The 23,579-nt window shown below is 39.3% G+C and overlaps 1 protein-coding gene across 1 annotated transcript; it reads right to left on the bottom strand.

The window, feature by feature from the left end:
• Positions 1-2,065: 2,065 nt before the first annotated feature.
• On the bottom strand, positions 2,066-3,568 carry LOC115677614 (leucine-rich repeat extensin-like protein 6). Its single transcript, XM_030600798.2, has one exon. It carries the CDS (start codon positions 3,441-3,443, stop codon positions 2,268-2,270), a length of 1,176 nt encoding a protein of 391 aa, XP_030456658.1. The 5' UTR covers positions 3,444-3,568; the 3' UTR covers positions 2,066-2,267.
• Between the last annotated feature and the right edge of the window lie 20,011 nt (positions 3,569-23,579).

A 23,579-nucleotide genomic window follows, 5' to 3' on the forward strand; every position in this document is an offset into this window, starting at 1 on the left:
CCATAAATTAAGTTCATATGAGTAATATCAGTTCACTTGGTGATCTAGTTATACACTATTAATAATTATTGTCCCTCCTAAATTGAGAATAGAGCAAGATTGCAATGAAAGAGAGGTTAAGTTAAGTTCCAAATGAATTTCATATCCATTATTAGTTATATAATAAATTGCAATATACATTAGATGGAATCACCTATATAAGTGTGGAGCGAAGTCGCTCCCATGAGATATTTGGCAAAATCTCTAGAACATTCATGAATAAACCAAGCATGCATATGGCCTATTAGTGCAAAATCACATTTAAGAACAAAATCGTGGGTTGTAGTGTAATTGTTGAAAATTATAACTCACAAAAGAAATTCTTGATTCATAGAAGTTTCAAACTTCACCACTAATTATGTGAATTATATTTCATTCTTTGTAGGTCTGGTTCATAGCCCAATAGTCACCAACTTCGATGCATTACATTCAATTGAGTTTAACCCAACATAATGCTTTCCTTTCTTTCAAAACCTTATCAAATGTGTGGATAATTGTTGAATATTTCTACGGTTTTGAAAATTGAAAGTCATTGGTTTGTAACGGCTTTGATAACCATCAATTTGATGAAAAGCGGCTTGATTTTTACACATGGTGGATAATGGATTTTGCAATAATTGATGAAAGACAAACGGCTGATTTAATTTGTTTCTCACCAACCCTCTATTTCATTTGCCTATAAAAGAACCTTTAAACCACACTCCAAATTTGCACACCTCGACAAGAAATTTATCTTGTCTCCTTCCATTTCTTTCCTTTTTTTTATTGGGTTTTAAATGTAATTTTGTTGTTCCTGTTCCTTCTTGTATTTTGAGCAGAGTAATGATGAAGGTCTGTCCATTGCACCTAGTTTTATTATCCGAAGGGCGGAGTTATTCTCAAGAACAATGCTACATGCCTCAAACAATAAACTTTATTTTCATCTTCTCCAAATTGTTTCCATTTTTCTTTAGGCTATTTTTGGAAGAACGAGAGACTGGAAAATGCAAAGAAATTCTCTCAAATTTAAAAATTTTCCTTCCTCTTCATACCCACAAAAATTTTACCCTAATTTCTTCGCCCTATAACTTTTTTCGCCATTTTCCAGACTGATTTCTCGAATGGAGCCTTGGTGGAGCTAGAAGAAGGGTTTGGTAGGGAGGGAAAGAACGGGTGGAGGGCCAGATTGTGGTCGCTGACAATCCCGTCGACCCCCAGCCGGCGGCGACTCCTCCACCTCCCCCTTCTCCTCTCTTCATTGGTTTGTTTCTTTCGAAAAGATAAAAGGTCTGTTTTTCGATGTCTATTTAGGTTCATGTGGCATCACCTATACGAGACATCGACTTCACATGTTTGTCTTCATCACGTGTTTTGCCACATAAACGAACACATCAATTGTTCATCAAAACATTAGGTAGGTAATGATCAATGCACATCAATTGGAAGTCAAGGTAAGTTCCATGCATTCGATGAATGGAACTGAAGATTAGTTTATTTCAATTATAGTGACCTTATGTTTGTGATGACGAATGAATTACTTTATCCCCGTTGTCGATTTGGCGAGCACGATTACGGCGTGATAAAGGAAAAGAAAGAGAGAAATCTCGAATTTTCCTAGAAAATTTCGAATTTCCCTCCAATCAATTCTCGCAAAAAATTACAAAATTAGGGCGGCCTTGCATTCTTCAGATAGGACAGCATACCTAGATAAAGCCTCGAGTCAATTAAATTCTTAACATATGCCCACCAAGTCGGATTAAAATATTTTCCTAGTACCTGCAGGAATATAGTATGAATATAGATTGACCATATGAATAGGTGAATTTCGCCTTTGTTGAATGATAATTGGGGTTGGTGTGTGCAATGGCAAGAGTCTTACATACAAGTCGTTTTCGAAGGGGGCAAATTCAGATAGGATCAAGCAGGCAATGGGACTTTTATAATCTGGCTTTATCAATTGACCAAGAGAAGAAATTTACAGCTACCTTTATTCGTTTAAAAAAATTAGCAACAGCACGTACCTTGTATTATGGGAAACCCCCTATACATAAAATATAGAAATCAAAGTAAATTAAAATTTCCATTTTTTTTCTCAATCCAAACAAAGGGGGTCCAAAACCAAACCCTCCTATACAAGCAACACAATTGGCTAAGAAACTAAACCTAAAAAAGGTTGTTAAGACAAGTCTTTTTCTTTCTTTCTTTCTTTTCAATAAGTCTCTGTCCGGCGATCAAGACTATTAGTGGAACTAATGAGGCAGTGGCGATGGAGAAGGAGCAATCGCCGGAGGCAGCGACGGTGGCAGGCTTCGGGGCCAGCAGCCATAGGCTCCACAGTCAACAGGGTGTGAATAGAAAGCCGCACATGCTTCGGCTGACCTTTGGAGTGGCCTCTCAGGAATGCAATTCTCTCTATCATCCTCACTTGGCAACTTGAGACAGATCTCTGGCTCTCCACAGAAATAATTATCTGAATAAGTGAAGTTTTGCAACTTAGGTAAAGAGCATATGCTCTCTGGGATTTCACCGGATAGCTTGTTGCGAGCCACATTCAATTGTTCCAAGCTCCTCATGTCCCCGATCGTGTCTGCCAACTCCCCGACCAGGTCGTTACCACTTACGTCAAAGACCGTGACGTTCTTCAGTGCCCCGATGTCCGGCGGCAAGCACCCAGTCAGCCCTGAGTTTGTGATGATGATCTGATTGAGGGTCTTTGACATGTTTGATATGCTCGAGGGGAGGCAGCTGCTGAGGTTGTTGTTCGCGATGACGATCACAGAGACCGGGGAGTTGCCGATGTTCGGCGGCAGGCTAAAGCTGAAGTTGTTGTTGTTGATGAACAAGGCATCTAGCTTCAAGTCAAACACCCTAGCCGGCACTTTGCCATGGTACATGTTGAAGCGTATGTCAAGGAACTTGAGGGAAGGGAGGTCGAAGATCACGGTGGGGAACTTGCCAGAGAGGAGGTTGTTGCTCACGTCGAGCTCGAAGAGAAGGCGGAGGTCGTGGAAGCTCTGGGGGAGAGTTCCTTCAAAGCGGTTAGAGTTGATGTGGAACAGTGCGAGGTCGGTGAGGAGGCCAAGGTCCTCCGGGAGGCATCCTGAGATGTTGCCATGGTTGAGGTCAATGCCGGCCACTGTGGTGAGGTTGTGTGGGTCGCCAGGGGCCGGGGCGCAAAAGACCCCAGTGTAGTTGCACACCTCAGGGCCGCACCAGTTTCCGGTGAAGTTCTTCGGGTCCGAGGTGATGGCGTGCTTCCAGGCTTGGAGGGCAATGTAAGCCCTGTCGAGCCTAGGGTTTGGGAAGCTTGGAGGGTAACTGTATGGAGGCTGTTGGGCATTGGAACGAGTTACAGAGGAGAAGGCGATGGAAAGGACTATCGCCAAGAGGGCTAGAGAGAGGTGAACATGAGGGTTTCTCTTCATTTTGGTGAGAATGATCAGGTTCAAATTGGCTTGAATAGTTGACACATGAAGATAGATGCTTGATTGGTGTTTATTTGGATTTAGAGACCGTGAGCTGGCATTTATAGAATACGTGGGCAGTGACATATCTTCGAAGAAGGTAAGATGGCGCAATTTTGAAATTATTTCTTCGAATATTTAAACTGCATACAATCCTTGACTATATCTCAGTTAAAATCTTTTCTCACTTTTTTGCATAAAAAATCTATAGAGTGAGGTCATGTGTGCCTATATATGTAATGTGTTGTTGGAGTACAGAGGGGTTTAACGCTGTGATCTTGACTATTCAATGAATGAAAGAAAGCAGGATGAAACTTCTTAAACACTCACTAATCAACCATTATATTTTTAATTTGATTGGCCCTTTTTAAGCAATTCTTACATGCAAATGGTTGAGGAGGCAAACGTAGGTGAAGTCAGGTAGCGTTGGTTGTGTTGAATTTATAAAGGCGATCCGACCCAACACGCGGTTCTTCACATTTTTTGGCCCCCCCACACAATAAACATATGTTATTCCAAGAGTTACCCTAAAGTGGGACATGCTTGATTAAGAGCTAATTTAGCACCTTTAACCTGTTTTATAATGTCTTCTAAAATTCAACATTGGCTGCTCCAACATGGACAAGTTTGAAACAGCTAGGATCGTGACTCACTTCTAGAGCTCCTCATCTCGTGCTCATGTCAACAGTAAGTTCGTACGTCATTATTAACAACTTTCTTTCGAAAATACGAAGAAAAGAAAGCGATATAAAAACATGTCAAGTTGCATCGGCTCCGAGTAGTATCGGACTTTGGCTTTCGTAGAATTTTTTTCGTTAAATAAATTATAGTTGGTGATCTGCAAGACTTTCAATGTTGATCAAGGGAAATCATGGTGGTTGCGAGGTTTCAATAATGAAATCACCGGCAATCTCTAGTTGCAAGGGACTGACCATCGGTCACATAATTTAGCACTTCTATTTTATTGTGGAGAGGACGCGTTCTGTTGCATTGAACAGGTAAAACGGCCCAACGTTTTCGATATAAGAAGTGTCGTGCTCAAGGAATTAGGTTTGGTTCGATGAAGATGTGTTTGTGAATGAAATGGTGCTTCTGTTGTGTGCCTGTGTGCAGCTTAGTTCCATTAATTAAACATAGGGTGAATTCCCTAAAAAACCCCCAACTTTAGGTCAAGTCCCAAATCTGCCCCAAACTTTTTTTTTTTTTTTGTCTCAAAAAACCCCAAACTTTAGGTCCAGTTCCAAATCTACTCCGAATTTTATTTTATGTAAAAAAAAATCATCAAAATTCAATTATTTTCAAAAATATACCCCGGTGATCCAGTTCTAACTTGACGTGACACTTCCACGTCATAACAAATCCACATCAGCAAAGTAATTGGGCGATAGGTACAGACTGGTGTCGCATTTCCGCTTCGATAACAAATCAAACCAAATAAAAATTGTTGAAATTCTCCAAAATAAAACTATTTTAAGATATAAAAGTTAGGAATGATAACAAATCCACCCCAAAAACCTTTTTTTACTTTAAAAATAAAAACCTAATTTTTAGGTTCAGTCCAAATTTGCTCAGAACTTTTCTTTGTCTAAAAAAAACCCATTACTTTGCTGATGTGGATTTATTATCGGCGTGAAAGTGCCACGTCAAGTTAGGACTGGATCACTGGGATATATTTTTGAAGATAAATTGAATTTTGGTGATTTTTTTACATAAAATAAAAGTTCGGGACAGATTTGAGACTAGACCTAAAGCTTGGGGTATTTTCTTAGATAAAAAAAGTTTGAGGCAGATTTGAGACTCGACATAAAGTTAATGATTTTTTTAGGGAATTAGGTCATTAAACATGGTCAGTGCCTGCTAGGGACAGCATGGCCTTGACTCGTTCGTACGATAAGAAGACAAGGAGAGAAAACAAAAGGAAGACTTCTAGAAATCCTAGTGCATTCTCATTTAGAAAGAAGAAAAGGTTATTTGAATTGGAAAAATACCAAATACCCTTCTCACATTTGACCTTAACACCACTTTTTATCCTTAATTTTAGAAACACCGCTTTCCATCCTCTTGGCCGAAATTACCAAATTTCCCTCCACCCCCCTCGTCAACTCACCCAACACAAACTCTAGCATTCATTTCCAACTCTCCAAGCCACCGCCTGCCCTATATAGCTCGCAGCCTCCTCCATCCACCGTGACCCACCGTGGTTGGAGCAAAGTCGTCGGCATTGTAGGCAACCGTCATTCTGCTCTCAATCGTCGGTGCCTGCTCGCACACATACACAATCAAGGTGGAGAGCTGCCATGGGTGACCTCAATCAAGGTCATCCATGGCTACGACAAGGCCCATGGCCTCGGTATGAGGAACGCACAAACTAACCACTTCAGTGTCCGAACCCTAAAGTTCTAGAAAATTTATGAAGAACGGTTTACATCCATCACTTTATGCCTTAGAAGATGTGTGCGAAATAAATTCAAGTAGGAAATCTGCTCTATTTTAATCATGAAAAGTAATGCGAAACCACTTTCAAGTAGTTGTAGTCGTTGGGTGGGTTCAAGGCAAGCTGTACCTTAATATCAAGGGTAAGATTTTGCACAATCCCGCCCATCATAAAAGTATTTTATACAAATCATTGGGTGCGTGCGTGACTTAACTCCGGCCCATCTGGGTCGGGTTTTCTCACTAAATGCCCTTGCCTATGCATGTCCAAAAATGTCCTTAAACCCTTGTGGCTCTTGAACCGTCAAGCTCATGATCAGGTGTATTGTCGATACAAATAGTAACTTAAAATCGTAAATGAAGATGCCATTATCATCAAAACAATTTAACAACTCCAATTTATAAGACAGGTAGTGCAGTATCCCAAGGACGAAATTGAAGTTTCGATTTTGTAGACCAACAAACCAAGGTATTGCTCGAGGTAGTCAAACGATTGGGACCTTGCACTTCAAAACGTGAGAGATTTTTTAGTCTTATTCGATATAAACCCTTGGTTCTTGCATGAATGTCCTGCCTCTGACCGAATCAGAAACACCAACTTAGTTCCGTGCGCAAAAGCTATCCCTACCCATCAATGCTCTACACCCCAAAAATCAATGAATTATTATATGTATACCACACGGCAGAGCAGGTAGGACTTTTTGGAGGGGCCTTAGACTCAATAAGCAGTGCATTATCAATTTAATTAACATGCAGGCTTATGCTTTACACAAAGTAAATAGAAAAAATTAAAAAATGCTTTGCTGAAAGTTCTTCTCTTCATTAGAAATTCATTTAGTTTATCGCGATGTCAATTAGAGATTTGTATATATTAACACCAACTTACAAGTAGAAGCTTCTCTCTGCGTGCCCTTGTCCGTGTGCGTGTGTGAAAAAAGATGGAGCTGGGACGAAAGAAGAACCGAGTCAAGCACTCTCGAGTTTGGTAAGAGTAGAAAAATATTGCTCAAATTAGAGAAATAAGGGGAAAAAACCAAAGAAAAATCAAATGGATAATCATTACTTATGAATTAATTTGAAAGAAAATTGGTTACACATGGAGGGAGGAAGAGGTAGAGTTTTCGTTGACTTGGAGGAGCTCATGACCAAATACAATCATGGAGGTACCAGAAATCAAAACCCTAATTGGACAATTCTTGTGTAGTTGACTTGGGCAGATTAGGGTAGCTGAAGATGACGGTGCAAAGTTATGGAAAATCAATTTATAAATGATGATAAATAATTAGAAAAAGATGAGGGTGGGATAATAAAATTTCAATTTAAGATGACGCCAATGTAAATGCTGAGATTGGCTACGTGAACGAATGATAAGTCAAAGGCTATGGCCAGTTAAGAGAGCCATTTTGTTCATTGAAGTATCAAGCTTAGTCCCAAGAGCATTTTGGAGTACTTTTGTTTTTCTTGGTCTTTGGCAAATCGTGAGACTCGTGTAAGAATACCTAAAACTTTTGAATTAATAGATATTGGCATCTGCATCTCCATGTAATTTATGAAATTTCTAAAGATTAAAAAATGCCTTTTGTTTTTCAAATTTTGCTCGAAAGCTCATCCTTATAAAAAGTCAAAACATAATTCTAAGTACCTAAAACTTGCAAAACATACGAGCATTAATATATAAAACGTGTAATTCTTCATAGAATATTCAATGTAAATAATATTTGATTCTGCTAGAGAATAATAGGTAAATATTTTCTTGAAATGCAATAGCACACGGGATCATTTTGGTTCATCCACCAGTAAATACTATGTAGGAATTTTTTGTAGGGATAAGTGCATTTCTTTTTTTTGGTCGAAAGGAATAATTGCAATGGAAGCCCTAAAACTTATTACGAAAGTGCAGTTAAGTTATAAAACTTTCAAAAAATGCAATTAAATCCTAAAATTTGTTACGAAAGTACAATTGAGTCCTAAAACTTTCAAAAAGTGCAGTCAAATCCTAAAACTTATCAAATTTATCAAATCAAGTCATTTCGTTGATTGTACTTTTTCAAAGTTTTTGAACTTAATTACACATTTGTGAGAAGTTGTAGGACTTGATTGCACTTTTTAATAGTTTGATGACTCAATTACATTTTCATGATAAATATTAGGACTTGATTGTAATTTTTTAAAGTTTTATAATTCAATTACATTAGGACTTTCGGTGCATTTATACCTTTTATTTTTAAATAGGAAACATTCAAGGAAAAGGGAAACATTGAGAGGCCTAAGAAAAGTCAACAAAGATAAAAAAAAAAAAACATATAACATTAATAGATATATTAGTTGTTGGGTGGTCTTGGGTCTCTATTCTCTCTCAACCCAATGCTAGTCAGTAATTTCCAACCAATATCATTTTCAACCAAGCTATGAGAAGCGTACAATGATTTGTTCAAACTTAAATTGTTATTGCAAAATTTTTTTGGGAAGACTAACTATCAAAAAAAGTACAAAACATATAAAATATAAAATCTTGAAACACACGTGAGTAGATTAATTAGGAAATACAATATAACTAAGTACAATTATTTGTCAAACGACATATTGAAAACAAGATGAAGCACAAAAAAAACAATTATCTAATTAAATTGAAAGAAAAAAAGGAAAAAAGAGGGGAAAAAAAGAAGCAAGGTGATACAAAAAGTGGGCCTTATCTTTACTTAGAACAGTCTAAAGGAAAATGAAAAAAAAAAATGAAGAAAAAAAAAAAAAAAAAAGACCGCAAACACCAATCACCATTTAACACGCGACAAAATGCGATAGCCACCTCGGCCTTTCTCTCTCGATACGCCACTTTAAATGTTTTTAAAGATCTTTAGAAGCGGTACTCCAAGGGCAAAATCCGGCAGGTTACGATCAGATTCAATTTTCACCATTTTTTTCAATGTAGTATAATCGATTTGTTCTAAATGCAATGAGTTTAGGTAACAACAAATTCAATTGACTGGGTGCAACATGCGTAGCATGTAAAAACAACATCAAAAATTCCGGACAGTAGTCAATATGGGGCAAAACCAAATAGAGACCACGCAACTAACCGAGGAAGACAGCGGCAACTATACCCCAAGCCACAAAAGTCAACTAAAAAATGCCTAACTTGTCAGATCATTGGCTTATCCTTTCTCGGTACATGGTCCATTCTCTCGTTTTCGTGCGGATTTTTCTCCGGAAGTGTTTGGTCTGCTTGTTGGAACATCACGTCGGTGCTTTCACGTTTTCCAGGAAAATAAAAGCGGGGAGAAAAAGGGTGGGTTACCAATCCATTTCTTCGCCTAGCTAGTTGCAATATTAGAGGCTTAGGATGTTTAGTCAGGCATCACTTTCGTCTAAAGTCCTGCGGCAAGTTGAATTCACACAAGTTGTAGATTTTGTGTAACTGTTCAATGTTTCGACAGAGGCTAAGGGAAGAAATGGGCACGAGGAGTTGGTCATGGAAAACCGCTCGACCTGACGGTTGATTGGGTTGATTAAAACTTGACACTAGAGTCGTTGAAAAAGCGACACCAAATTCATGTCGTGATAGTGGTAACTCTTTCGGAATAGATTTAATTAATTGATGGGTCTGCACCTATAGGCTCAAACTTTACATGACTTTTTCTGGGCTAGTTAGGCCTAAACTTGCGAGCTTATTTAGGTATGAGTAGGCTAAACCCATCCACATTAGTAGGGATAAAGACACAAGTGTCATAACTTTCGTACGACGCTCACTTGAATACAATAACTTTTTTTTCAATCATTTGAGTGCCATAACTTTTATATGACGCTTACTTGAGTATCATAATCTTTTTTTTTTTTCGATCACTTGAGTGTCGCATAACTTTTCAATCAATTACTTTAAGTGTCATAACTTTTCACAGCAAGTGTCATGCCACGTCGGATTTTCAATACTTGGGTGAATATTATGTAAAATTTATGATACTCAGATGATCAATTGAAAGTTATAGTACTCAAGTGAATGCTTTTTAGAAGTCACGATACTCAAGTGATAAAAAAAAATAACGATACTCAAGCGAATGCCGTATGAAAGTTATAGCACTTGTGGTGTCATTTTCCCCACATTAGGAACATGCATTTATGTTTTAATTTGAGTAGAATAATACATGAAAAATGAAATGTAGTCATAGGTAAAGACTTATAGTAGGCAAAATAAATACGGTGGGCAAATTGAGATAGGGGTCTCCAACCCAAAAAATTTGGCAAAGATTAGGGTCAATCATACGTGGGACTCTCTCTCTCTCTCTCTCTCTCTCTCTCTCTCTCTCTCTCTCTAACCTATTATCATAGCGTTTACAAAGTTTTTAGAACAAGGAAGGAAAATCCTAATGTGAACAGTTGCTTTTATAACTCAATGCAACTTTCAAAACCCGTTTTCAGATTCCTTTTCCTGTTCAGTTCTCTTGATAACACGTTAGGTACGTGAAGATGAATGTTTTCTTTAGAGATGAAAACCGGGAACTCACGCTAGGATTCATCAAAACCGTGGAACAAACGGTATTAATTTTGTTCATGACTTTTCTTCTTGCAACAATTTGCCTTCTTTTCTTGGTGAAACCGTTTTCAATGTCTCATGCATTATTATAAGTCAATTTGGATTTTCAAAAATATGTTAATGAAAACTAAGGGAGAAGTTTTCAGGAACCAAAGATGGGTGAGTATCTTGGTCAAATTGTACCCTTTCATGTTTACCAATATTAAGTGCGGAAAACATCAAAAACACGTCGGAGTGCTCACAACATTATCATTTTGCATCCTTTATTTTTTAAAAATTACAACGTTGCACTATTATGCAAAAGTGAAATAACTAAAATACACTTAATAGAAAAAGATCCTGGAAACACCTACACATGGCTTTTAGGAAAAGTCTATGGGGGAATGCAAAGGATTTCAGGTTTAAAATTTTTTTTTTTTCAAAATGCAGAATTTAGTAAAGGGTAATTTAAAAGTGCATTGGAAAGCAAAATTGGTTTAAACGTTATTTGGAACAAACTGCATATCCGAAAAGCTCTCCAAAAAATTTGCTAAACCCAACTTGCATTTGCCGTAGGCCTTTTAGGCCCCAAAGGGCTTTTGCCAAAGCCCAGCCAAATGATCCCAAAACCTCAAGCCGAGTTTTACTATTATTCTCTGTGTTGTCGGTAGGCACCCCCTCTGTTGGCATTGCCTAGCCTCCTTTCTCTCACTACAGGGTTCTCTATGTGTGCGCTTCCGCACGCGAGTGTGGAGGCGGGCTCAGGTGCATGCAAAGCACGTGTTTGGATGACTTTGATATAAGGTTCATGGTCAACAATGATCTAAGGTCGGAACGGTCATGATGAGCCCTCGTCAAGGTCGGCCACGGAGAGAGAGAGAGGGAGGGAGAGAGAGATGTATGAGAGCTCTTGCGCTATGATGTGGTCTAACTTATGCGTTTCAAAGCACATGTTTTATAATTTTTGCACATTAAAGTTGGATGGGATTGTCATATTTCATGAAACTATTGTCAACTATTTTAAAAGCTTAAACTTTTAGATGAAGTCGTGGTTTAATATTTAATTATTCTAACTCTTCTCCTCAGGCATAGTCTGGTCTATTTTGTCTGGTACTAAGCGTGGACATATTTAATTAGAGAGATAAATAGAGTCCGGAAAGATTTGAACTCAAGACCTCCTACTTTGATATCATATGAGATTTTATAGAATCACTGTTGATTGTTTTAAAAACGTAAACTTTTAGATGAATGCGTGATTTAATATTTAATTATTATAATAGAGATAGTTTTCAAAAACTAACTTATATGTAGGAAAAACATGAATGTCTTACATATTAATATATCTCCCAAACACCTTGTGAAAAGTTAAAATATCTGATTTGACAGCTATAGCTATCGCATGAAAGCTCCGCAAAGCATCATTGAATTGATCAATTGTATTGTTGCGGCCGGGAAGTCTTCTGTCCAAACTCTCCACATTCTTCTTTAAAAGAGATAAGTGTAATGGAAGTAATAAAATTTATCACAAAAGTGTAATTGAATTATAAAATTTTCAAAAAGTGCAATTAAATTGTAAAACTTGTCATGAAAGTGTCATCGAGTCCTAAAACTTCGAAAAATGCAATCAACAGAGGGTCTTGATCGGACCAATTTGATAAGTTTTAGGACTTGATTGTACTCTTCGAAAGTTTTAAGACTCGATTGCACTTTCTTGACAAGTTTTAGGATTGGATTGCACTTTTTAAAATTTAGAACTCAATTGCATTTTCGTGATAAGTTTTAAGATTTTCGGTGCATTTATCCCCTTTTAAAATTGATTTCGTTTCAAGAAATGAAAAAGAAGAATTTCAATCATTTCATCATGGACGTGCGAGGAAAGGTAGAAATTTGTGGAAGTACGCACAGTGATACGAACACTCACGTTACTTAGAGAAGTCCTGCGTTGGCGAAACTCTTGAAATACTTATTTTTAGGAAAAATGAAATAAATAGTTATTGAATTTTGATCCAATATATAATGTGGTCCTTAACTTTTAATTTGTACAATGTAGTATCTGAACGTTTATCTAATGTTCAATATGGTCCTTAAATTTTTAATTTATTCGATGTGATCTCTAAACTTTGGTTCAATGTTTAATATGCTCAACGAACTTTTAAACTTTTTCATATAGTCTAGAGACTACATTGAATATTTACTAATAGTTCAAGGACCACATTGAATAAATTAAAACTCTAGATATAATATTGTATATTGGGCCAAAATTCAGGGATTATATTGCACAAATTATAACTTCAAGGACGACATTGCACATTGACTAAAGTTCAAAGACCATATGTGCTCCTTTATCTTTATTTGTAAGGGACTGCAGTGACCTAATTACACTAATTATTCCTAGGTTTTCCTCATGGCTAACAGATGAGATTCATCGTAATAGTATTTACTTGTCTTCTAATTTTATGATCGAAAGAGTCCTTTTGTTCTCACTTTATATTTCTTCCCACATTTACTCTCAGCATAGAACTAATGATAAGTTAAAAATGTAATTTGACATGTCAGAAACTTATCATTTACTAGGGTGCATTTGTTTGAGGGAAAGTGTTTTCCCGGAATTAGTTTTCACCGAAAATAATTAGTCAATCGAAAACAATTTCCGATCAAGGAATATATTTATTCATAAAATTCGGAAAGTGAATTCATAAATCTAAAAAGGTGAAAACATTTTCCAGAATTACTCCTCTTGAATTTTTTAATATTTTTAATTTTCTTTTTTTCTTTTCCTTCTTCCTCCTCCGCTGGTCGTTGGGCCTCGGTGACGGTCGGTTACCGACGACAGGCATGAGTTGGCGAGGGCCGACCTCAGGCGAGGTCAAGCTTGCCAGATCTCGGCGAGGCTAGTGAGGCTCGAGCTCACTCAAGGTCGGCAAGCTTGAGCCTCGTTAGCCTCGGTTGACCTCGCTCAAGGCCGGCCCTTGCTAGTGGCCTGTTGCGGCCGTTGCCGAGGCTTAGTGATCGATGGTTGCTGGTCGCTGGGCCTCGGCGAGGGCCGACGATCAACAATAGGCACAGGTCGACGAGGGCCGGCCTCAGGCGAGCTCGACCTCGCTTGATCCTGGCGAGGCTGGCGAGGTTCTAGCTTGCTCAAGGCTAGCAAGCTCGAGCCTCGGTCGACCTCGCTCGAGGTTGGCCCTGGCTTGTTGCGGCTGTCGCTGAGGGCCGGCAAAGAAGGAAAAGAAAAAAAGAAAAAAGAAAAAAATATAAGAAAAAATATAAAATAATTTAAAATTTTAATTTTTTTTTGCCCGAGATAAAGTCATAAATCATTTTCCAGATGAGATCCAAACCCTAGAAAACGTTTTCGATCACATATCACCAAATAAAGGAAAAGTAACCATATTCCTGAAAAATGATTTTTCAAATAATATTTTCCTTTATTATGAAGTTTTTCTCAAACAAACGCGTCCTAAATAACTATCCACTACTCATGTAATTACGCACTTCTTTTGCCTTCCATTAACTATTCCTCTCTTTACACATAATCGAACAACTTGTGTGTAGTGCGTGCTTAATAATTACTAATGCCTTTTTCTTAATTATTTGGGGGTACACTTGATTAACGGGAGACTCGTGAAACACTTTTCAAATTCCCTTCACAGATTAAGTTCAGACATTTGGCCTGTGCAGGTGGCCTTAATCGATACCAATTTTTCCAATCAGTAGAATTTGAATATATGATTAATTTAGATGGATGACCTCCAGTTTTTGCACTAGGAATTTTCAACAACTCAACCAATTGCGACAATCAAGATAACAAGAGAGAGATGAAAGCGTTTTGGTGGGATGAATCGCTCTCGAAATGGATTACAACACAACTATAAGCTGTTCTTTTTTTTTCTTCCTTTGTTGAAAACCCGCTTTGCTCCCAAATAACAAGCAAGCAAAGAGCGCACAAATTTCTGATAGGACGTTAAGTTCGCTAAGTCTCAAAGCCAGATTATGGCTCCGTTTGATTCAGCTTTCGGCCTAGCATTAGCCAAATGCTAGCATTTGACCGGCTTTGGGCTTTCGGCATTGAACAAATGCTGAAAATGTTTTTTCCCTTCCCAAACTACCCTCATTCAAACTTTAATATTCCGGTTTTGCCCCATTGATACTGTTCATCTTCTTCACGAAAGCGTGGCTGGCGAGGGCGGCCGACGACACCGGATTTGGACGGCGAAGGGCCGGCGAGGGGTTGGTGAGGTCGCCCGACCCTGGCGACGGCCGCCTAAGGTCGTGTGACCGCTCAGACGCCGTCGGCCTGGGTCGCACGACCCCGGGCGACGTCCGCCTGGGTTGCGCAACCTCAGGCGACGTCGCCCTAGGTCCCGCCTGAGGTCGGGCGACCCCTAGTAACGGCTGCCTAGGTCGCGCGACCCTTGTCGGGGGTCGCCCAAGGTCGGGCGACTGCTATTGACGCTAGATCTGGCTCGCCGGCGGTCACCCGACCTTGGGAGATGGACGCCGGCATCAGCGTTGCGACCTACCCTCGGGTGCACCACCTAAGGGTTCGGCTAATGGATTATTAAGTCTAAGCATAACTCGAGCTCTTCCAAGCCCTTACCAATTTGCGACTTAAGGTTTAAGTTCTTAACATGCAATTCATTTCAATTAAGAGTCGTCACTAATCTATTTTTGGTGGGTCGATTAGAAACCCAAGTAAAGTATCGAGAGAATTATTTTACTTCTACGAACTAGAGATTATGGATTCGGGGACTTGATTACGCTAGATTACTCTAGCGCCCTTTCGGTACCTTTCTCTTTTATTTAAAAAAAATGTTTGCAGGCAGCTTGGATTGATTTTAAATTACTCCTAACATGTGAGGTGATCATGCGGGTGCGTAACCAATAATATAACACTCAATAATACAAAGCAATAAATAAATTGCAAGGATGGATAGAAAATACTTATCTTAGAGCAACAAAAGCATATGTAATGTTAGTTAGAAAAATCACATCAACAACCCTAACGTGATTTCTAATTAACACGCAATTTCACTCACATTTTTTAGGGTTTTCTCTGATTTAACAAAAACTAAACTTTATGCAATGCATTCTAGGGGTGAGCAAGATGGACCTCCCAAACCGGGACTGGACCGGAACGGATCTGACCGACCGGTTTGGTCCGGTTCTCGAGAATATCGGTCCGGTTCCCGGTTCCTAAAAGTGGAACCGGTTTCCGGGCGGTCCGGTTCCCAGTTCTAGGGTGGGAACCGGACCGGACCGATAATATATATTTCTCTAATTTTTTCATATATATAATATTTAATATATATATGAAAAATATTTAATATTGGTCCCATTGGAATCGATTGTTCAATTTTTTCATATATTATAGGGTTAATACCACCAAAAACCCCAAACTGGTACTCGTATGACAATTTTACCCTGAACTTCTTTTTTTATCACCAAAAACCCTAAACTTGTATATTTGTGATAATTTTACCCCGGACATACCACAAAAAACTCCAAACTGGTACATTTGTGATAATTTTACCCTGAACATACCACAAAAAACCCTAAACTGGTGCATATGTGACAATTTTACCCTGACCTAAAATTTTAATATTATTTTTTATTTTTTCGAATTTTTATTAATTTTTTTTGCTTTTTCTTTTCTTTTTTTTTCTTCATCTTCAACCTCTGGCCGGTCGCTGGTCCGGCAACCGGCCAGAGGCGAAAGCCGGCGAGGTTAGCCCCGTTGGCTGCTGGCGAGGGCCGCCCTCGCCGGCGTTGGGCGAGGGCGACCCTCGCATGCGTCGAGCTGCCCTCGCTTGCGTCGAGCTGCCCTCGCCTGCGTCGGGCGAGGGCTACCCTCGCCGGTGTCGGGCGAGGCCAGCCCTCGCCCGACTCAGGCGAGGGTTGCCTTCGCCTGGGCGGGCGAGGACAGCTCTCGCCCTCGCCAGATTTAGCGAGGGTGGCCCTCGCCGGCGTCAGGCAAGGGCTGTCCTCGCCGGCGTCGGGCGAGGGCTGTCTTCGCCCGCCCAGGCGAGGTCGGCCCTCGCCTGGGCGGGCGAAGACAGCCCTCGCTTGGGCGGGCGAAGACAGCCCTCGCCCGACGCCTGCGAGGGCCGCCCTCGCCAGATCTGGCAAGGGCAGCCCTTGCCTGAGTCAGGCGAGGGCGGCCCTCGCCGGCTTCCGACTTTGGCCGGTCGCCGGTCCGGTGACCGGCCAGAGGTTGAAGATGAAGAAAAAAAAATTTGATAAAAAAATTTGAAAAAATAAAAATAAAAAATTATTAGTTTGGGGTAAAATTGTCACAAGTGTACCAGTTTGAGGTTTTTCGTAGTAAAAAAAAAAGTTTAAGGTAAATTTGTTATGTGTTTACCAGTTTGGAGTAAAATTATCACAGGTGTACTAGTTTGGGGTTTTTGGTGGTAAAAAAAAAGTTTCGGGTAAAATTATCACAGGTGTACCAGTTTGGGGTTTTTGGTGGTAAAAAAAAAGTTCGGGGTAAAATTATCACACGCGTACTAGTTTGGGATTTTTGGTAGTATTAACCCTATATTATATATATTTTCAATTTTTTCTATGGCCTTATGGGATCAAATCAAAACTACAAAGGAAAGAACGGAACAATCGATTCCCGATTCATAAATAATGTTTAATATTAGTCCTATTGAAACTGGACCGGACCGATGGTCCGGTCTGGTCCATGGTCCCAAGACTAGCCGGTCCGGTCCCCGGTCCTAGAAATTGGGAACCGGTCCCCCCGGTCCGGTTTCCGGTTCTTGGGTTGGACCGGACCGGACTGGGAACCGCTCACCCCTAATGCATTCTACGTCTAGTATGACATACAACGTACGATTTATGTAAATGTCCAAATTCTAATATGGCACGCAAATGAACCTAGATGTACGATTTCTAATGACACGCGAGCAATGACACATGGCAAGGTATGAATGACGTGGCAAGACGACATGCGAGCATGATGCAATTAATCTATATGACATGCACGTGGTATTTTATATATTTTTTAATTTAAATTCGGAATAAATAACTAACCTAATTTAAACATGTAATAATAAAATCTAAGAAAAGAACCTAATCTATTGTAAGAAAATAATCAAAATTTATCCCAAACATGCAATATATTATCTACTCAAATTTTACCTAATCTTTTTGTATTTTTTTTTGTGGAAAGAAGTTCAAACAAAAGACAAAAAAAATAATAGCAATGAACACGACATCCAATCACAGGAAATATTATCCATATCCATTTAAATTTAAAAACAACAGATTCACAAATCATATCTCGGGCATGGGGATCGGATTGGTCAATCTTCTACACAATTGCAAATCATACCTCGAGCGGGAGATCGGATTAACGAATTTCCGTGCGATCGCAAGCCATATTTCGGGCATGAAATCGAACTGTCAATCATATGCACTTTGTGAAATCAGGAAATAATTCCTAATTTAAAGTTTACTCGGGAATTTTATGAATACGGCAGTATCGCTCAAGGATTCACACAAGATTGTAATATTTTAAACAATGACACAATATACTCGAAAGTCAAATTATATGAGCTTTTTTACTTAATTCGAATATTTGCTTTCCAAGTTTGAATGTCTCGGGATCGGCGGACGGTGGCTCACGATGTGATTCGGCCAAGTAGCGGGCGGCATCTCGTTGCAAGCGGGTGTCGCGGTGCAGGAAGCCTTACGACGTGGTCTTGGTGATCGGACATTGATTGTGGCGGCTCGCCAAAGGAGATCTCTTGGTCTTTTAGTTTGACCAAATAATCCCCACCAACAGTTAGGACTTTTTGTTTCTTTCTCAAGAATTCACAAGCAACTCACCATGCAATAGAAGACAAGTTCCACGGCTGGACCGACAGCAGCTGATCGCAATGGCTCGGTGGATGGTCGTCAAGGCGAAGATGCTCGCTCAAATTGCTTGAAGATTCGCTAGAACCTGCTGGACAGCCACTGGACCCTTGGTTCGCTAGTCTGGTGCTAAGATTGGAGGAGTGAGTTGGAGCAATTGTCCGTTCAGCGCAACAATGGCCGGACGTCGTCGGATCAGTAGCTCGACGCAGAACAGCGGCTGATGCCGCGGCACAATGAAGGAGCTCGTCGAGACAGCAGGCTCGACAGACTGGGGTAGCAGCGAGTCTCGAAGGCTTGGCCACAGGTCTGGCCGTGAGGGAGGGGAGTTCGGCCACGAAGGACTCAGGTGAGCCCTCTCTCTCTCTTCTCTCAATTTCTCTCTATGTTTTTCTCGTATGTCAAACTCTCTAAGGCTGCGCATGACAACTTGCCAAACAGTGTTTGATTCTGTTTTTTTGTTCCCAGAATCAGTTTGGGAACAGAAATGCGTTTGTTTAATTTTTTGATTATGGGCACAATTTTGTCAAAAATTGTTCCCAGAATCAGTTTTGGAGCAGAATCAAGAATAAAAAAAAAGTAGCTTCTTGATTCTAAGAACAATTTTGAGAATCAATTTTTTTTTCTTGTTCCTTTTCTTGGTTTTTAATTTAGCTTCTAATGTCCGGCCCGAGGATCGCCCTCGCCGGATCTGACGAGAATAAAATATTTTAATAAAAATTATTATTAATAAAAAATATTTTACCGGCCATGGCCGGCGACCAGGCCATGGCCATAAAAAAGAAAAAATATATTTTTAATAAAAATATTTTAATAAAAAAAATATTTTACCAGCCATGGTCAGCGACCAGGCCATGGCCAAAAAAAATAAAAATGTATATTTTTAATAAAAATATTTTAATAAAAAATATTATTAATAAAAAAAAATTTTTACCGACCATGGCCGGCGACCAGGCCATGGCCCAAAAAAATAAAAATGTATATTTTTAATAAAAATATTATTAATAAAAAAAATATTTTACCGGCTATGGCCGGCAACCAGGCCATGGCCAAAAAAAATAAAAATATATATTTTTAATAAAAATATTTTAATAAAAAATATTATTAATAAAAAAAATATTTTACCGGTCATGGCCGGCGAGCAGGCTATGGCCAAGAAGGAGGAAAAGAAAAAAAGAAAAGAAAAAAAAGAAAGAAATATTAAAATATTTAAAAATATTATTAATAAAAAGAAATTTTGTGGCGTTACCAAACGCATTTCTGTTCTTTTTCTATTCCAGGGATGGAATTTTGGGCCGTTAACAAACGCCTTAAAATGCTCAGAATCAATTCCGGGCACAGAATAAAAAAGAATCATTTTTGAGCAGAATCTGTTCCCAGGCACAGAATCGTTATCATGCGCAGCCTAAAAGAAAAGCCCCTATTCTTGTCCGTAGGAAGTCCTTTTTATAGGTGAGAGGGCCTAGGCTTTTCAGAGAAAGAGAACCTCTTAGGGATATTTGAGATATATTGTGCTCTGACTTCTTTCTTTCCTGATCCTAGCATATATTGCACTTGCCTTTTTTAAGACTAGAGAATATGGCCAAACTTATGTTCTTCCCTGCACGTGATCAATTTTCTTTCTGTCCACGCCACCGAAAGACGTGAAGGCCTCCATGATAGTGTCCAATATATTATTCAAAATATATGCCCCCATGCTGACCAAATTCCCTTTGCTTCTTTCCCTCTTTTGTTATTTTCTTTCCCTTTCTTTAATTTCGCATGTGCAAAAATCAATTTTCTTTCCTTCTCACCCCTTTTTAAGCGTGGCTTCGCAATCTTCCTGTGAATAATATGGCCAAGGATAAAACGATTTACTTTCTTATTTTTCTTCCTTTGTTCCTCTGCCCATGTTGAGTTAATCTACCCAAATCAACTTTGCTCTTTTTCTATATTCGTTTTTTCAAATAACCAAGTGACCAAAAGATTTTCACGATATTGTCTCAATATCCCATAATCCGATTTGTCACATGCGCAACACACGTGTTAATCTTAACCACTTTAGGGAATAAAGGGTTTGGCTGATTTCAATTCACACGGGCTTGATCCAATTAATTCCATTAAGCTCGAAACCATTCGCTCGAACCTATTTGCCGTCGATCCGATAGATATGCAAACTATATGGGCCTAATTAACTATTAATGAAATGCTCCTAATATCTGTATTCAATTTAACTAATATTTTTTGTTTAGGGGTCGGGGTCGATCTCTAATTTTCTATGCAATTGTTCCTAAATAATTAGTTAAAATTTAGGTGTCAACAGCTGCCCCTCTTTGAAGGTAAGCTCGAAGAGGTTGCATTCAAAAACTAAATGATACCTAAATTTTGACCATGCAATGAATGTTATTTTTTGTGGGAGTATGAGTCCCATTTTGAAATGCAATAAGAAATGATGCATGCGAATAACAAAAACGTACTTGAAGTTACTTACCTTGTAGGAGTGGTAAAGTAGATCGAGGCATGACTCTGATTCTGTATCATTTGACAATCACTTGGGCTTTGTTCCAAAGATGTTGCTTGATGAACGCTAATGGACTTCGGTGACCTGCAATTCAATCAAGACACGAAGAAAGTTCGAGGCGCCTAGTTATCGTCTAGGGTGCTCGAGAGAAAGATTTAGCGAAATGGAGTTCATTTCGACTTTAATGAAATACTCAGTTATCGTCTGAGGTATTTGTTAAAGTTTAGCCGCCACACCTAGATATTGTCGTAGGTGTTTAACAGGGGAGTTTGTCCAATTCGTACAAATGTTTCGACCTTTGCAAAGTACCCATACCTCATCATAGGTACTCGTAAAGGTTTGGCCGCTGTACCTAATTATCGTCCTAGGTACTTAACGGGGAACGCTTGAAAGGTTGGGAGAATGTTCAACTTTTACAAGATACCCATACTTTCCTCATAGGTACTCGTAAAGATTTGGCCGCTGCACCTAGTTATCATCATAAGCGCGACACGGGGGAACCCTCGATAGGTTGGGAAAATGTTCCGACCTTTACGAGATATCTATACCTTCCTCATAGGTACTCGTAAAGATTTGGCCGCTGCACCTAGTTATCGTCATAGGTGCGACACAGGGAAACTTTCCAAGATTGAGAGAATATTCTGACCTTTACGAAATACATCTTTCCTCATAGGTACTCGTAAAGATTTAGTCGTTGCACCTAGTTATCGTCATAGGTGCTATGCGGGGGAACATATTCCGTGAGTGTGTGAAAAGTGTGCCTAACAATGTATCTAGTTATCATCTAGGATATTTGAAAAGACTTGATCGATAAATATCTGGATATCGTTGCGGGTACTTAACGATTGGGCGAACCAGCGGCTAGCTCAGATGTTCAGAGGTTCCTTGACAAAGCATCTGAATATCATTAGAAGTACCTGAAAAAGCTTGATCAATAGATGCCTGGATATCGTTAGAAACACCTAGAGATCGCAACAAAATGATCAAATATGGGGCCTGACGATTGCTCGAACATGTTAGGGATACCTGGATAGTCACAGGCATCCAAGGGATAGAGATATACTTACCTGGTGATATCTCTGACTCTTGAAGGTGTGTCTCCTGCTAAACACGGTTTTAGGCAACATGTAACATGCATTCATGGGCAATCAAGAACACACGTACTCATGCACTATAAATTCAACTGGTTTTCATGCATGACAATTTTGTCGAATCAGCATTACTAAATTTCACCGGAGAGAATCATGACAAGACAATTTGAACTCACAAGTGGGTGCCTTGAAAATGTCAAATGATGCACTTCTGGTCCGAAAGGCTTTCACTCACTCTCATTAAAAGAGGCTAATTTATGAGAATCACTCCATCTCACTTTCATCATATGGACAAGGGTCTGAGTATTCTCGCAAGCAGTATGACCTTACCAATCTGATAGGTCTTTGTCAAGACCGTAGTGTCAGTTTGGTCAATGGCTTAACAAAGGGGATTGTTCAAGTTGAGGCTATGAAAGAAAATACTCCGCGATTGTCTCCGGGTTTACAAGTCAAGAACCCTGCAAAATGAGATAGAAATGGACTTGCTCGCACTTCTTCGAGCTAAGCTTATAAGCATTTGAATCCTACGTTAATTCAAGTGCCATAATCTGAAGAGACTTTGTAAGGGACGTAACGTAGGCTAGCCTCATGGGTTGAAAAATGAATGAATCATTAGGCTCAAAATTTGTATAGTTGGGGTGAATAAGTTGGTGATCATCTCGGCATTGTCACCAATCTTCTTCTTCATCTTCGGGAACTGTCCTCTCAGTAAATGCTTCATTGGGCTTCAATTCACCACTTAACTTGTAGGATTGCGATTATACCACTGGGGACGATTCTGATACATCTATTTTTCTCAATTGGGCATCGGCTTTGCTTTTACCAGGTACACTGCTTTTTTTGCCCACCCTTTTTTTTTTTTGACTCACATCACTTGACATACACTGTTTATAATGCATATATTTGCCAACCATACTCTGACTGAATGACTCGCCATTTGGACTCTCAAGGATCTCTGTCTTCTATCGACGCTCCGGATATGCTGCTTAGACAGTGATGGCTCTTACCTTGCGCCAGTATAGGGGATGATCACCAACCGGGTTTAAAGAAATTAATTTGCAGGCTCAATTGGGCTTAACAAAGGATAAAGTGTGTGTATGATAGAGAAAGAAATACTCTTCGTCATCCTAAGGCACTTGAGTTTCGTAGACATTCATCTAAAAAAGCAATACTCGAAGATTTATGCAAGTGAGAGTAAGGAAATTTCTATCCATTTTATCACCTCCTTATACCGACTTACCTCTAGTTTGCCCCAACGTGGAGTGGTTCTTGACAGGGGCAATTTTGAAAGAGCTTCTCCAAGTGTTTAGGTTCAAAGTGGCGAAAAGTGGCGGAACAATAGATAAAGTGTAGTGTTTGAGATAGAGAAATGAAATGCCTCTCGTCATTTTGGTTGCCGTACTTTTTGCGAGATAACTCTTTACCTTATCGACATGGAATTTTTCCACTCAACTTACTTGGGGATTAGTGTATGAACTGTGTATGGGGTGTGTTTTGCCTTTCTTCATCCCGATGCACCTCATTTAACACATTCAATTTACTTCACATGAATTATTAGATTGTCTAAGTAGATTTCTCTTTCGAAATCGATGATGCAGACTGACAAAATAACCATGCAGAATTTAAAGCCAATGCAAACATCTTAACTTGAAATTGATTGAAACCATTTATTCATCGGTGAAATGTTTGCAACTCAAAAT

This window comes from Syzygium oleosum, unplaced genomic scaffold (assembly GCF_021117445.2).
Source record: "Syzygium oleosum isolate NSW1041296 unplaced genomic scaffold, Sole_v2.1 Sole_v2.01, whole genome shotgun sequence".
Classification (NCBI taxonomy): Eukaryota; Viridiplantae; Streptophyta; class Magnoliopsida; order Myrtales; family Myrtaceae; genus Syzygium; species Syzygium oleosum.